Source organism: Rhinoderma darwinii, chromosome 3 (assembly GCF_050947455.1).
Source record: "Rhinoderma darwinii isolate aRhiDar2 chromosome 3, aRhiDar2.hap1, whole genome shotgun sequence".
Classification (NCBI taxonomy): domain Eukaryota; kingdom Metazoa; phylum Chordata; class Amphibia; order Anura; family Rhinodermatidae; genus Rhinoderma; species Rhinoderma darwinii.
Genome location: NC_134689.1, coordinates 20460838 through 20473497, shown reverse-complemented (window position 1 = coordinate 20473497; position 12660 = coordinate 20460838). Strand labels below are relative to the sequence as shown.

General features: G+C 41.0%; 1 protein-coding gene and 1 long non-coding RNA gene across 4 annotated transcripts in view; one reads left to right on the top strand and one right to left on the bottom strand.

Annotated features, from left to right (window-relative positions):
- EBF1 (EBF transcription factor 1) overlaps positions 1-12660 on the bottom strand; it is a 329952-nt gene that overhangs the window by 24580 nt on the left and 292712 nt on the right. For all 3 annotated transcript variants that reach the window (XM_075856089.1, XM_075856090.1, XM_075856091.1), the window contains one exon: positions 5149-5237. In XM_075856089.1, the coding sequence (XP_075712204.1) occupies positions 5149-5237 (89 nt within the window). The remainder of the gene's footprint in view (positions 1-5148; positions 5238-12660) is intronic.
- On the top strand, positions 2862-8532 carry LOC142748811 (uncharacterized). Its single transcript, XR_012882313.1, has 4 exons — positions 2862-2971; positions 4597-4737; positions 8169-8221; positions 8342-8532. It is a non-coding gene; the product is annotated as an uncharacterized LOC142748811 (long non-coding RNA).

The window sequence follows — 12660 nt, the reverse complement described above, 5'->3', positions numbered from 1 at the left end:
CGGGAGCGTTGCTAGGAGACGTCAGTAAATAGTCACTGTCCAGGGTGCTGAAAGAGTTACGCGATCGGCAGTAACTGTTTCTGCCCCCTGGACAGTGACTACCGATCCCAATATACATGTATCTGTAAAAAAAATAGAAGTTCATACTTACCGAGAACTCCCTGCTTCTGTCTCCAGTCCGGCTTCCCAGGATGACGCTTCAGTCTAAGTGACGGCTGCAGCCAATCACAGGCTGCAGCGGTCACATGGACTGCTGCGTCATCCAGTGAGGTCGGGCTGGATGCAGAAAGAGGGACGCGTCACCAAGACAACGGCCGGTAAGTATGAAATTCGTTTATTTTCACTAGGGAAAGTGCTGTCCCTTCTCTCTATCCTGCACTGATACAGAGAAGGGAAGCACTTTTCCCGCAGTCCGCAGCAGCTAGTCCGCATCAATTTACTGCACATTTTGGGCAGATCCGCCGCAGAATCTGCAACGCAGATTCTGTGCGGCATTGATGCGGACAGCTGCGGAGGAAATCCGCCACGTCTGGCCGTGCCCTTACACAAGGGTATATTTTTGGGTTGCTTTTTTTTTGTTGTAATTTATCATATTTGTATTAAAACGGTGTCATTTTTGTTTGAAAAAAAAATGGATGGAATTTTCCACAGTTACGTGATACAAAAACACAACAAAAAAGTTAAACAAAATCTCATGTAAAAACACCCAGACATATTGGTTGAGGTGTGGTTAAAACTGTATCGAAAACCGCGTCCCAAAATCGCATGTGTTTTTATCATGATTTGGTGCGTTTTTCTATTTGTTTCTACCGCCACCGGATTAAAAACCACCCAAATCGCAGGAAAAAACGTATGCAGTTTTTGGATGCTTTGTTTTTTTACGCAGCTCTAACCACACCTCAGCCACAATGTCTGAATACACCTTTAGTATCCATTAACATGTTGCGGTTGAGGTGCGCTTAAAACTGCATTAAAAAAAAACGAAAAAGGCATGGGTTTTTACCGCGATTTGGTGCATTTTTCTATTTTACAACAACCACGTTGGAAAACACACCAAATTGTTATAAAAACTCATGTGTTTTTTCCTTTGCGTTTTTTATACAAAAGAAAAGAGATACATCAGTCTTTTCTTTATATCTTTCCTTCCTTAGGCTATGTTCACACGGAGTATTTTGGGGGAGGAATATCTGCCTCAAAATTCCGTTTGGAACTTTGAGGCAGATATTCCTCTCCCTGCACGCCGATTTTCGCGGCAATTATCGCGCCGTTTTTCGCCCGCGGCCATTGAGCGCCGCGGGCATAAAACAGCGAGAAATACGCTTTCTCCTGCCTCCCATTGAAGTCAATGGGAGGTCAGAGGCGGAAGCGCCCGAAGATAGGGCATGTCGCTTCTTTTTCCCGCGAGGCAGTTTTACTGCTCGCGGGAAAAAGACGCTGACGCCTCCCATTGAAATCAATGGGAGGCGTTCTCGGGCCGTTTTTGCCGAGTTTTGCGACGCGGTTTCCGCGTCAAAAAACTCGGCAAAATACCCCATGTGAACATAGCCTTATGGTTCCATAAAACACAGAGTCAAAAACAGCACCAAAACTGTGTGTGGACTTAGGGCTCATACATATGACCGTTGTTTTCTTCAGTGTCCTATCCGTTTTTTGCGGAGAGCATACTGAACCATTCATTTCTATGGGGCCAGGCACACATGCGCTTTTTTTCCGGATCTGTGTGTCCTATTCTTGTCCGTGTTTGCGGTCCATCCCACTCATTCTAGTGCTGTAAGTTCATCCTATGCACACAACCGTTCCCGTTTTGCGGACAGCACACAAAACCCACTAGGATCCGTGTTTTGCGGTCTGCAATACGGAAACAGTCAAGTGCTTGATGCCTTTACTGCAGACTCTATTGTGGTCCTTATCACCTCAAAGTAATGATTAAAATGGACCCCACTATTGTACTGCCAGGTTTTTATCTCCCCTTCCATTACCCCTTTGTTCACAAATAATCACGTTTCTCTAGAAAGGGGAGCTCTACACATTTTTTCGGGACCCAATAGCAAAGAGGATGAGACCAGCCAGGGTTGGGCCCCCTTTCTCCAAGGACCCTATAGCAGTTGGATGGGCTATCTCTATGGTACGTAGTAGGCCCTTAGCAACAGTCAGATGCTTGCTGTGAGTGAATTGAAAAATATGGTATTTGTATAAATTGTCTGCCCTCTAATAGCCTGCGCGGAGACCTGGAGGCAATGCAATACACTCCTAAAATAGTGTGAAGAATACTTATTATTTGAAAATATTGTAAATTCTCTCTGAATGGAAATTTTCCACAAAATATTTGAAAAGGTCACAGACTAATACCAGTGCTATAGTGGAGCTGTATAGTGTTACAATGACAGAAGTAGGGCAAAGTAGAAAAAATGGGATCCAATTTATTGGCAAACGGAATAGATTTAGACTAACACTACGGTGAATTCACCGGGCTCAGGCTCATTGCAATCTAAATACAGTAGGCCTCATGCATAAAACAACTGAACTGGAGCAGTTTCCCATAGCAACTAGATTCCCATGTATAATCAATTTGGTTGTTCTCACAACAACCAATCAGATTAAATCTCTTATTTTGTTAATACAGTTTACAGCATAAAAGAAGACATATGATAGGCTGTTTTTTGTTACCTCATATTTGTGCCTATATCCCTCAATAATATGCATTTCTTTGAACCAATGTATTAGGTCTGATCCAATGATAAAGCCTCTGCCATCCAGGGCAGTTGATATAATGCAATTATCTCAAATGCTTTTGCCCAAAGAAAGAGTTAAGGCTGGATACTGAGAGAGAAATGCCAACGTCTACTTTTTATTGATGTTGTGTTGCCATAACAACGTAAATATGGCAGATGACACAAACAGAGATGCTCATCTGGCAGTTCCACTGAGCAGAGTTCACATCCCAGGCTTCCATATGGACGCTGAGTGTATGGTAATGAGCGGACCATATGGTGCCGGGAATAAATTCTGAACAATTGTGCTGTTACTGCACCAGTGAGCCGATGGGACAAAATCTCAGCAAGATTTCTCTCCAGCGGAGGCCCGCGTGTGTGCATGTAATCACACATGTATGTAGGATCACGCCCCGGTGCACAATACACAATGAAACCCTTAACCCTGCACTGTCCAGGGATACACCTGACGCACAAGCAAGTAAATGCTATGGGTATTAACAGTTAGGTCCCATTCACACTTTGCAGTTGAGGTGTTAGAACCACATAAAGCGCATGCGATTTGAATCGCGTTTTCATGCGATTCTACACACGGTAAAATCTATCAGTTTTTCGGATACGGTTTCTCAATGCGGTTCCAACTGCACCTCAATCCCAATAATCTAAATGGACCCTCAAAGGATTATTCCCATCTCGTAATTTTTTTTTTCCGCCAGCTGAAATCCATAATAAAAACAGAACCGACTGGTGTGTGAGATTTAGGGGATTTTTTTGCGCTGACTACAACGCGGTTTCCACATCAAAATCAGCGTTAAAGCAATGCTGTGTAAATTGGGCCTTAGTGGAACCACAAATGGACAGAACTATGATCTACAACTGATTATGACGGGTTTTCGGCCCAAATAATTGCGCAACCTATTTTTAAAACTGTTTCCATTTATCTGTAATTGCTGTAGCTATATTCCCTTATTTATTTAGTGAGTACGAGGGCTGTTCATTTCCATACCTCCCATGATATGGGTATGTAGTACTTTTCTTTACCCCTTCCTCCTGTCAATCCAAACACTAAAGACTCATCTTCTGAAGCCAACCCAAATCTTTACATTCCAAGACCCTGTCAGCTCGCTCTAATCCTCAGCTGTAATGGCATGTAATTGTATTATGATGTATAATTCATAAAGCGCTCTCTAAAGACTTTAATGCTTTCAATCACTGGTGCACTCAGACTGACCATAGATTTGTTTTCACAGTAAAGGAAGGAGAATATAAGTACGTGTGGTGTATAGTACATATGATGGAGGGATGACAAGAACATATGTGTGAGCAGGTGAAGGATGGATTCTGCATGCTGAGGTCTACGGGACTATGTGAGAACTGAGGAAAGAGAACGGACGTGAGGAGATGTAGTGACATTGAGTGTATGTGAGAGGAGTCCACAGAGACGTGAAAAGAGAAATGTTATTATTGGCAGTAAGAGTTGTATAGGAACTGGGAAATGATGTAACTTTACCTTCCTTCAAACTGCGGCTAATGATAGTTTCATTAACTGGATTAAGGGATTCCTGGGCTAAGACATGTAGAAAAATATATTTCTAATGTCTTGTGGGCTGCCAAGACGCTCTGCTGGTGTCCGGGCCCGAGTTTCCGGAACGGGGATAAAGGCCATGTTTTCTTTTGGGAGATACAGAATTCTCTCTGCCTATTTTTTCTTTTATTCATGTGAGCGCTAAAAGTTAAAAAAAATGTAATTATTTTTTCGATGCCCTTATGGGCACCTTTTTTTGCAACAACATATGTCTGTTTTTTTAATTCTGTGTTTAACGTTTTTTATTGAATAATTGTAGCAAAAAAATTAACCTGTAATATTTTTCATGACTTTAAGCAGGGGTGCACCATCCTTGAGTTGAGGTGGGAACTTTACCGTAGGCCACACCCTTCCCTGACTGCAAGGGGGCAGCATTTTAGCAGATACAAGGTCCACACCTGCAACTTGGGACGCCATTTCACTTTCCGCCTTAGTAAAAAGGTAACAAGCACCCTTGGCCATAAGACCAAACTATATTACACATGGTAGCAATGCATCTATGGAGGCTTCATTGGTTATCTAGGTGGCATGGGGTAAAAAAGGAGGAAGAAAAAACGCCATGTTGTCAATAAATTTAAAAAAATACAAAATCTGTCTTCTCACCTTGTGTACTATTAACTCATAGATTGCTATAGATGACAGGTGTGACAATGTGCTACACCTATGGCTCTAGGACCTCTGTCATGTGGCTCCTTGGTGCCCATAGTCTTGCCATTCCAGTGTCCAGGATTCAGCAAGGCACTACATGCATCTAGCCATTATTATGGATCTCAAAGGGCAGTTTGCCGGCCGCCCCTCCAAACAACCTCTTACAGTATTATAGCTGTGGACAAATATCATGCCCTCTGTTACCTTAGGAAGCCTTTCTGGGTCTCCCGGATGCCTCGGTATTACTTTCTGCAGCCTCTGAAATCCATAGTCGATGGTTGGTTCATTTAGAGCTGAAAGAGACATTCAGAGAATGGTTATTTCTATGAATTACTATCATTTTTACTCAAGGACAATGTGATGACAATAAAGCCATTTATTTTAGTAGTCAGACCTGTCGACAGATTGGAAATATTTTAACCAGATGTTTTATTCTAGATCAGAATTGGAACAATAATGTAACTACTTCTTTATATAGTTAAGGAGACAAAATATACTGATAGTCTACAGATGTTGCAGAGCTGAGTATGTTAATGTAGTATAGCTAACTTTATCGTTAGACGCAACTCATAATTATTTTGTAATGTTCTACACTATATGGGACACTGACACATTACACCTACCTTTTATGACATCCCATACTAATTCCATGCACATTAATATAGAGTTAGTTTCCCCTTCGCAGCAATACATCTTCCACTCTTCTGGGAAGGTTTCTACAAGATTTTGGAGTGTGTATGTGGGAATATTTGCCTATTTATCCAGAACAGCATTTGTGAGGTCAGGCACTGATGTTGGACGAGCGGGCCTGGCTCACAATCCACGTTCTAGTTCATCCCAAAGGTGTTGAATGGGGTTGAGGTCAGGACACTGTGCGGCCAGTCAAGTTCTTCCACACCAAACTCACCCAACCATGTCTTTATGGACCTTGCTTTGTGCACTGGGGCACAGTCATGCTGGAATAGAAAAGGGACGAACCCCAAACGGTTCCCACAAAGTAGAAAGCAAACAATTGTCCAAAATGTCTGGGTCTGCTGAAGTATTAAGATTTCCCTTCACTGGAACTAAGGGGCCTAGGCCGACCGCTGAAAAACAACCCAATAGCGTTACCCCTCCTCCACCAAACTTTACAGTAGGCACAATGCAGTCAGGCAGGTAATGTTCTCCTGGCATTCACCAAACCCAGACTCGTCCATCAGCTACCAGATAGAGAAGCGTGATTCATCACTCCACAGAACACGTTTCCACTGCTCCAGAGTCCAGTGCCGGCGGCTTTACACCATCCAATCTGACGCTTGGCATTGTGCTTGGTGATATAAGGCTGGCATGCAGCTGCTCGGCCATGGAAACCCATGTCATGAAGCTCCTGTGGCACAGTTTTTGTGTGGATGTTAATACCAGAGGAGGTTTGGAGCTCTGCAGTTATTGAGTCAGCAGAGCGTTGGTGACTTTTATGCACTTTGTGCCTCAGCACTCTGTGATCCCGCTCTGTAAGGCTGGATTCACACGAGCATGTTCAGTCCGTAAAGGACGGAACATATTTCGGCCGCAGGGTCCCGGACCGAACACACTGCAGGGAGCCGGGCTCCTAACATCATACTTATGTACGACGCTAGGAGTCCCTGCCTCTCCGTGGAACTACTGTCCCGTACTGAAAACATGATTACAGTACGGGACAGTTGTCCCGCAGCGAGGCAGGGACTCCTAGCGTCGTACATAACTATGATGCTAGGAGCCCGGCTCCCTGCACTGTGTTCGGTCCGGGACTTGCGGCCCAAATACGTTCCGTCCTTTACGGACCTAACATGCTCGTGTAAATCCAGCCTAACTTTACGGGGTACCACTTCGTGGCTGAGTTGCTGTGCTTCCTAAACGCTTTCACTTTTCAACAATATCACTCACAGTTGATCGGAGAAAATGCCATATTGCAACGGAGGCATCCTATTATAGGACCACACTTATAACTGTGTATATGCCGCCCCACTCCCTTTCTAGTGGAAGTTAATACATTGTCTGTTGTATACATCTTTTTTCTTTTTTGATGACCTATATATGTTTTTCACAACTTTTATTTTATTTATCTTTCTTTAATTATTCATATTATTTTGAATTCCATTTTCTCAAAATGTTAAAACTCATAGGAATTAACTATGTAATTATAATTTGAGACTTTAACTATTTAATTCTACCTGTGAGTGGATCTGTTCCTATATACTTTCTGATGTCTCAACTGTTTAATAAAGACATATTGAAACAGAATTCAGTGAGCTCTTTAGAATGACTCATTGTTTCACAAATGTTTGTAAGGGTAGGAACACACACGGTGTAAACACTGCGGATTTTCCGCAATGGATTAATTGCTGGAAATCCACAGCGTATTACAGTAGCAGCAGTGTGGGTGAGATTTCAACATAAATTGATTTGCGGTGCGGTTACTTCAACCGCAGCATGTCAATTAATTCTGCGGACACGCAACTCTTCTGTTGCGGGTTTACCCATTGAATTCTATGGGGTGCTTAAACCCGCAATAAAGCAGTATGTGTTGCGATATTTGCAGCGGAATCACAGCAATGCGCCGCAAAAATCGCATAAGAAAAATAAAATAATAAAGTTATACTTACCCAGAGTTCCCTGCTTCTTCTCCAGTCCAGCCTCCCTGGATGACGTTGCAGGCCATGTGACCGCTGCAGCCAATCACAGGCTGCAGAGTCACATGGCCTGCAACGTCATCCCAGGAGGCTTGACTACGCGCCGAGAAGAAGGACAAGTATGAACTTTTTTTTCTTTCGGCGCCGCTTCGCAGTGGAAATTCCGCCGGAAAAACGCACTGAATACGTTGTGTGTGTTCCTACCCTAAAGGTGACTGCATGGTGAGGTGCTGGATTTTATACATCTGTGGTAAAGGGACTGAATGAAACACCTGAATTCAATGGTTAAGAGGTGTCCCAATACTTGTGTCTATATAATGTATCGGTGCGTTATCTTAAAGTACATCATTGATGAAAAGTCAATATTGTACTGAAAAACTCTTCTTAATGTGCTTCAGACCTCTTCTTCCTTTTCTGGCTAGGGCCAAGAAGTATCTAGGTGACAGTAGTCAACTTTGATATCTATGGAGCTTTCCTTTTGTCACAGAGTCACCCTGGCTTCATAGAAACTCACAGCCCATGCTCTCTCCTCCCTCCACCCCTACTCTCTCTCTATTGCTTTTCCTGTTTTTACAGGTTTTACATTGGACTCAAGGTGATGGCAGATTGGGAATGCAATGCTAGAAAAGGTATTTACTTCTGACCACAAAAACATAGTAGTCACACTGAAGTCATGAGGTAATTGATATGTATGTCCCCTTTAAGAAGTAATGCATATAGTCTATAATCTAATGTGTTCTTCCTTTCAGGAGGATAAAGTAGTTTCTTTAGGACAATAGGAATGTGGGAGCTTTTGCCGTCTCTGTTGGCATGAAGAGGATCTGTGTTACTGACAGCTGATAGAGATCATTTATCTCATCTACTGTACTATTAAACATGATTCCGGGGATTGGCACACTTTCCCTGTCTCTTTCCCTCCCCGCATTTGTCCATCTATTAAAAAACACAAGAGCTTCAATGAATTCACTTCTCTCGAATGTAAAAAGGGATTATTAGTGAAATTGTGTGAGATTCTAATTGACCCTGCGGTAATGGAAGGCGTTGTAATATCCCTCCCCAATCCCACTGCCCCCTCTCCCCCGACAGGTAGAGAATTCTCCGTATTTTTTAAAAGGACATTTAAATTGAAAGAGACTGAGTGCAAGAGCGTAATTACACCAATAAAATCCTTTAACTTGTCAACTTGAAAATCTAAATGGCGATCAATCATTTCTACGAAAGAAATAATCCTTAAAGTCGTCTGATTGACAGCTCATACTTTCATATGTAAAAAGGAAAAAAAAAATTAAAGAAAAAAAAAAAAAGAAAGGTAGCGAGGATTAAATATATAAATATATATATATATATATAAAAAAAAGTCTCTGGTAAAGTGGCCACAAATCCATTTACAGAATACAATACTTCACATAGGTGAGTAAAAAGCCAATAATTACTTCTGTGAATGCAGAGCCATCAAGATAAGTACTGAAAACTTGGCAAAACTTTTTTTTGTATTATTTTTTTTTTACTACATTTACTACAGAATCGCACAACTACGCTGAGTTGCATTTGGCCGAAGAAGCTTAGGTTGATATTACTGGTATTTACAACCGTGCGTTTCCGTAGGATCTAGTGACATCGCAGCGTCTACATATGAAGAATATAATTTTTTCTTAATGTATTCATTTAAAGAAGCTACAAATCAAGGTCACTTTTTGTCAACACAACATGAAAAAAATGTACCCCTTTTTACTCAGTGTTGTACATAGAAGAGACGCGGCCCGAAAGCAAAGATAAAATTGAGCTCCCACTATGGTGCCAGGTTTTGCCTCCCAGGACAGAAGGGGCAGACGTTTGGTTCCCCCATCCACAAACTTCAATGGCCCTTGGGTCGTCTGCTAACAATGCAGTTAGTCTGTAGAGGGGTGTTCTGTACAGATTCTCTCCACCCAACTGCAAAGGTGATGGTATCAACCATGGATGGACACCGTCTGTCCAATGGCCCCATAGAAGCGAAATGGTCTGCCTCTATGTCATGTTTGCCCTTGCATAAATCCATACATTATTTTTACTTAAAGAAGAGGGGGGCCAAAAGCAACAATAAAAATTTGGCCCCTTCATACTGCGGGCTCACACAACTGCTTACCCATTCCAACAGGAGTATTGGCTGGTGTCACTCTTGTTGTGGAGCATGTAGGTGCCCATGGAGAGTGCTTTCTGTCAGCGCCCATCAAAAAAGGAAATGGGGCCAACCTGAGCTGGGGCAAACTCTCTTCGGGACCTATATTAATTGAAGGGGCTGCCTCTATATTATGTATTATGCCATGTTTTTGGGGAATATTATAACAAGTGAATGGGGCTCCCAAAGCAGAGCTCTCCTGTAATGTGCGCCCATACAAGCACAGGTAATTCACTACTTGAAGTGCTTCAAGCCACAGAACAAAATAAAAAATGTTTACAATGTTTTTCTCTCGGAAACTGCAATAGTTAATTATATTTTTATTTGAAATAATATTACCTGTTAGAGCTTCCAAAATACACATCGTATTGTTCCCATTGATTGCTGCTAAAGCCACTTTGGGGATTCAGAGAAAATAACCACATTTTGAAGCCATTAATTCCTTCAAAAACTACAAAAGTGATAAGAAAAAAACCTGAACCCATCAGTCGATGATTATGTTGGCATTTGATAACTGAAAAATGAGGGGGGGGGGCATTTTTACTCTAAGTCAATTTTAGCGGAATAAAAGTATGGCCTCCCCCTTCCCTGCACAAGAAGAAAGTTTTGCTGTTAAGTTTCAGAATCCAAGTTAAATACACACCACGAGATAAGTGAGCTGAATTCTCAGGAGAAACAGGGGAATCTTTGGAGAGATCAATGAACAATCATTTGGGACCTCTTCTGTGTCATAAAATGTGACAGCGCAGCGATCTGAGAATAGGGAGTGTATCTGTCTGCTAATGTTCTCGCTGTGCTGGGAATTGAGCAATAGTTTTCCACTTACAAGGGGATTTGATTTTAGCTACTTCTGCCAATATTTAGCTATCTATCTATCTATCTATCTATCTATCTATCTATCTATCTATCTATCTATCTATCTATCTATCTATCTATCTATCTATCTATCTCTCTCTCTATCTATCTATCTCATATCTATCTATCTATCTCATATCTATCTATCTATCTCATATCTATCTATCTCATATCTATCTATCTCATATCTATCTATCTATCTATCTATCTATCTATCTATCTATCTATCTATCTATCTATCTATCTATCTATCTATCTATCTATCTATCTATCTATCTATCTATCTATCTATCTATCTATCTATCTCATATCTATCTATCTATCTCATATCTATCTATCTATCTCATATCTATCTATCTATCTATCTATCTATCTATCTATCTATCTATCTATCTATCTATCTATCTATCTATCTATCTATCTATCTATCTATCTATCTATCTATCTATCTATCTATCTATCTCATATCTATCTATCTATCTCATATCTATCTATCTATCTATCTATCTATCTATCTATCTATCTATCTATCTATCTATCTATCTATCTATCTATCTATCTATCTATCTATCTATCTATCTATCTCATATCTATCTATCTAATATCTATCTATCTATCTATCTATCTATCTATCTATCTATCTATCTATCTATCTATCTATCTATCTATCTATCTATCTATCTATCTATCTATCTATCTATCTATCTATCTATCTATCTATCTCATATCTATCTATCTATCTATCTATCTATCTATCTATCTATCTATCTATCTATCTATCTATCTATCTATCTATCTATCTATCTATCTATCTCATATCTATCTATCTATCTATCTATCTATCTATCTATCTATCTATCTATCTATCTATCTATCTATCTATCTATCTATCTATCTATCTATCTATCTATCTATCTATCTATCTATCTATCTATCTATCATTTTCCTTTCTATCTGTTTATCTCCTCTAGCTGCAAATCTATCTAATCTATCTGTGTATTTCATATCTATCTACTATCTGTTTATACTTGAATTAACAATTCACCTCCTATGCATCTGTTAGGCCTCATGCATAATCCATAATGACGGCCTGCGCTTGCGGGCACGGCCGACCGCCGACACCCGCGGGCCGCATTTTCGTGCCGTGCTCCCATACCGAGTATGGGAGCACAGACCGCAAAAAACTAAAAGTAGGACATGCTCTATATTTCCCGGCACGGTTCTACGGCACGGACACCTTTCCGATACGGAAAGGTGTCCGCGGCTAATAGAACTGGGTGGGTCCGTAATTGCGGACCGTAATTACAGTTCGCAATTACGGACCCATTTACTTCTTTTGTCCACGGACACCTTCCCGTATATTTACGGAAAGGTGTCCGTGCCGTAGAAAACTTCCGCAAAAGATAGGACATGTCCTATCTTTTGCTTTTTACGGACCGTGCTCCCGTACTTTATAATAGGAGCGCGGCCCGCAAATGCGGACGACTGTCCCCGGCCTGCCGTGCCCGTAATTACGGAGTGTGATTACAAGCATGGTCGTGTGCATGGGACCTTAATCTGTTCTATCTATCTATCTATCTATCTATCTATCTATCTATCTATCTATCTATCTATCTATCTATCTATCTATCTATCTATCTATCTATCTATCTATCTATCTATCTATCTATCTATCTATCCCATATCTATCTATCCCATATCTATCTATCCCATATCTATCTATCCCATATCTATCTATCTATCTATCTATCTATCTATCTATCTATCTATCTATCTATCTATCTATCTATCTATCTATCTATCTATCTATCTATCTATCTATCTATCTATCTATCTATCTATCTATCTATCTATCTATCTATCTATCTATCTATATCCTCGTGCTATTGAGTCTGTCTCCTCAGTCAAATTCCTCTCCCCAGTCACATTTCCTCATGTAATTGTTCATCACGATTCTGTCTGGGAGTTGTGACAACGGCGGTTATCAGGGACAGGAGTGGAGATGCATGGAGCGTGTGTGATAAACAGGTTTGCGTCCCTCGTACCCCGGCGAGC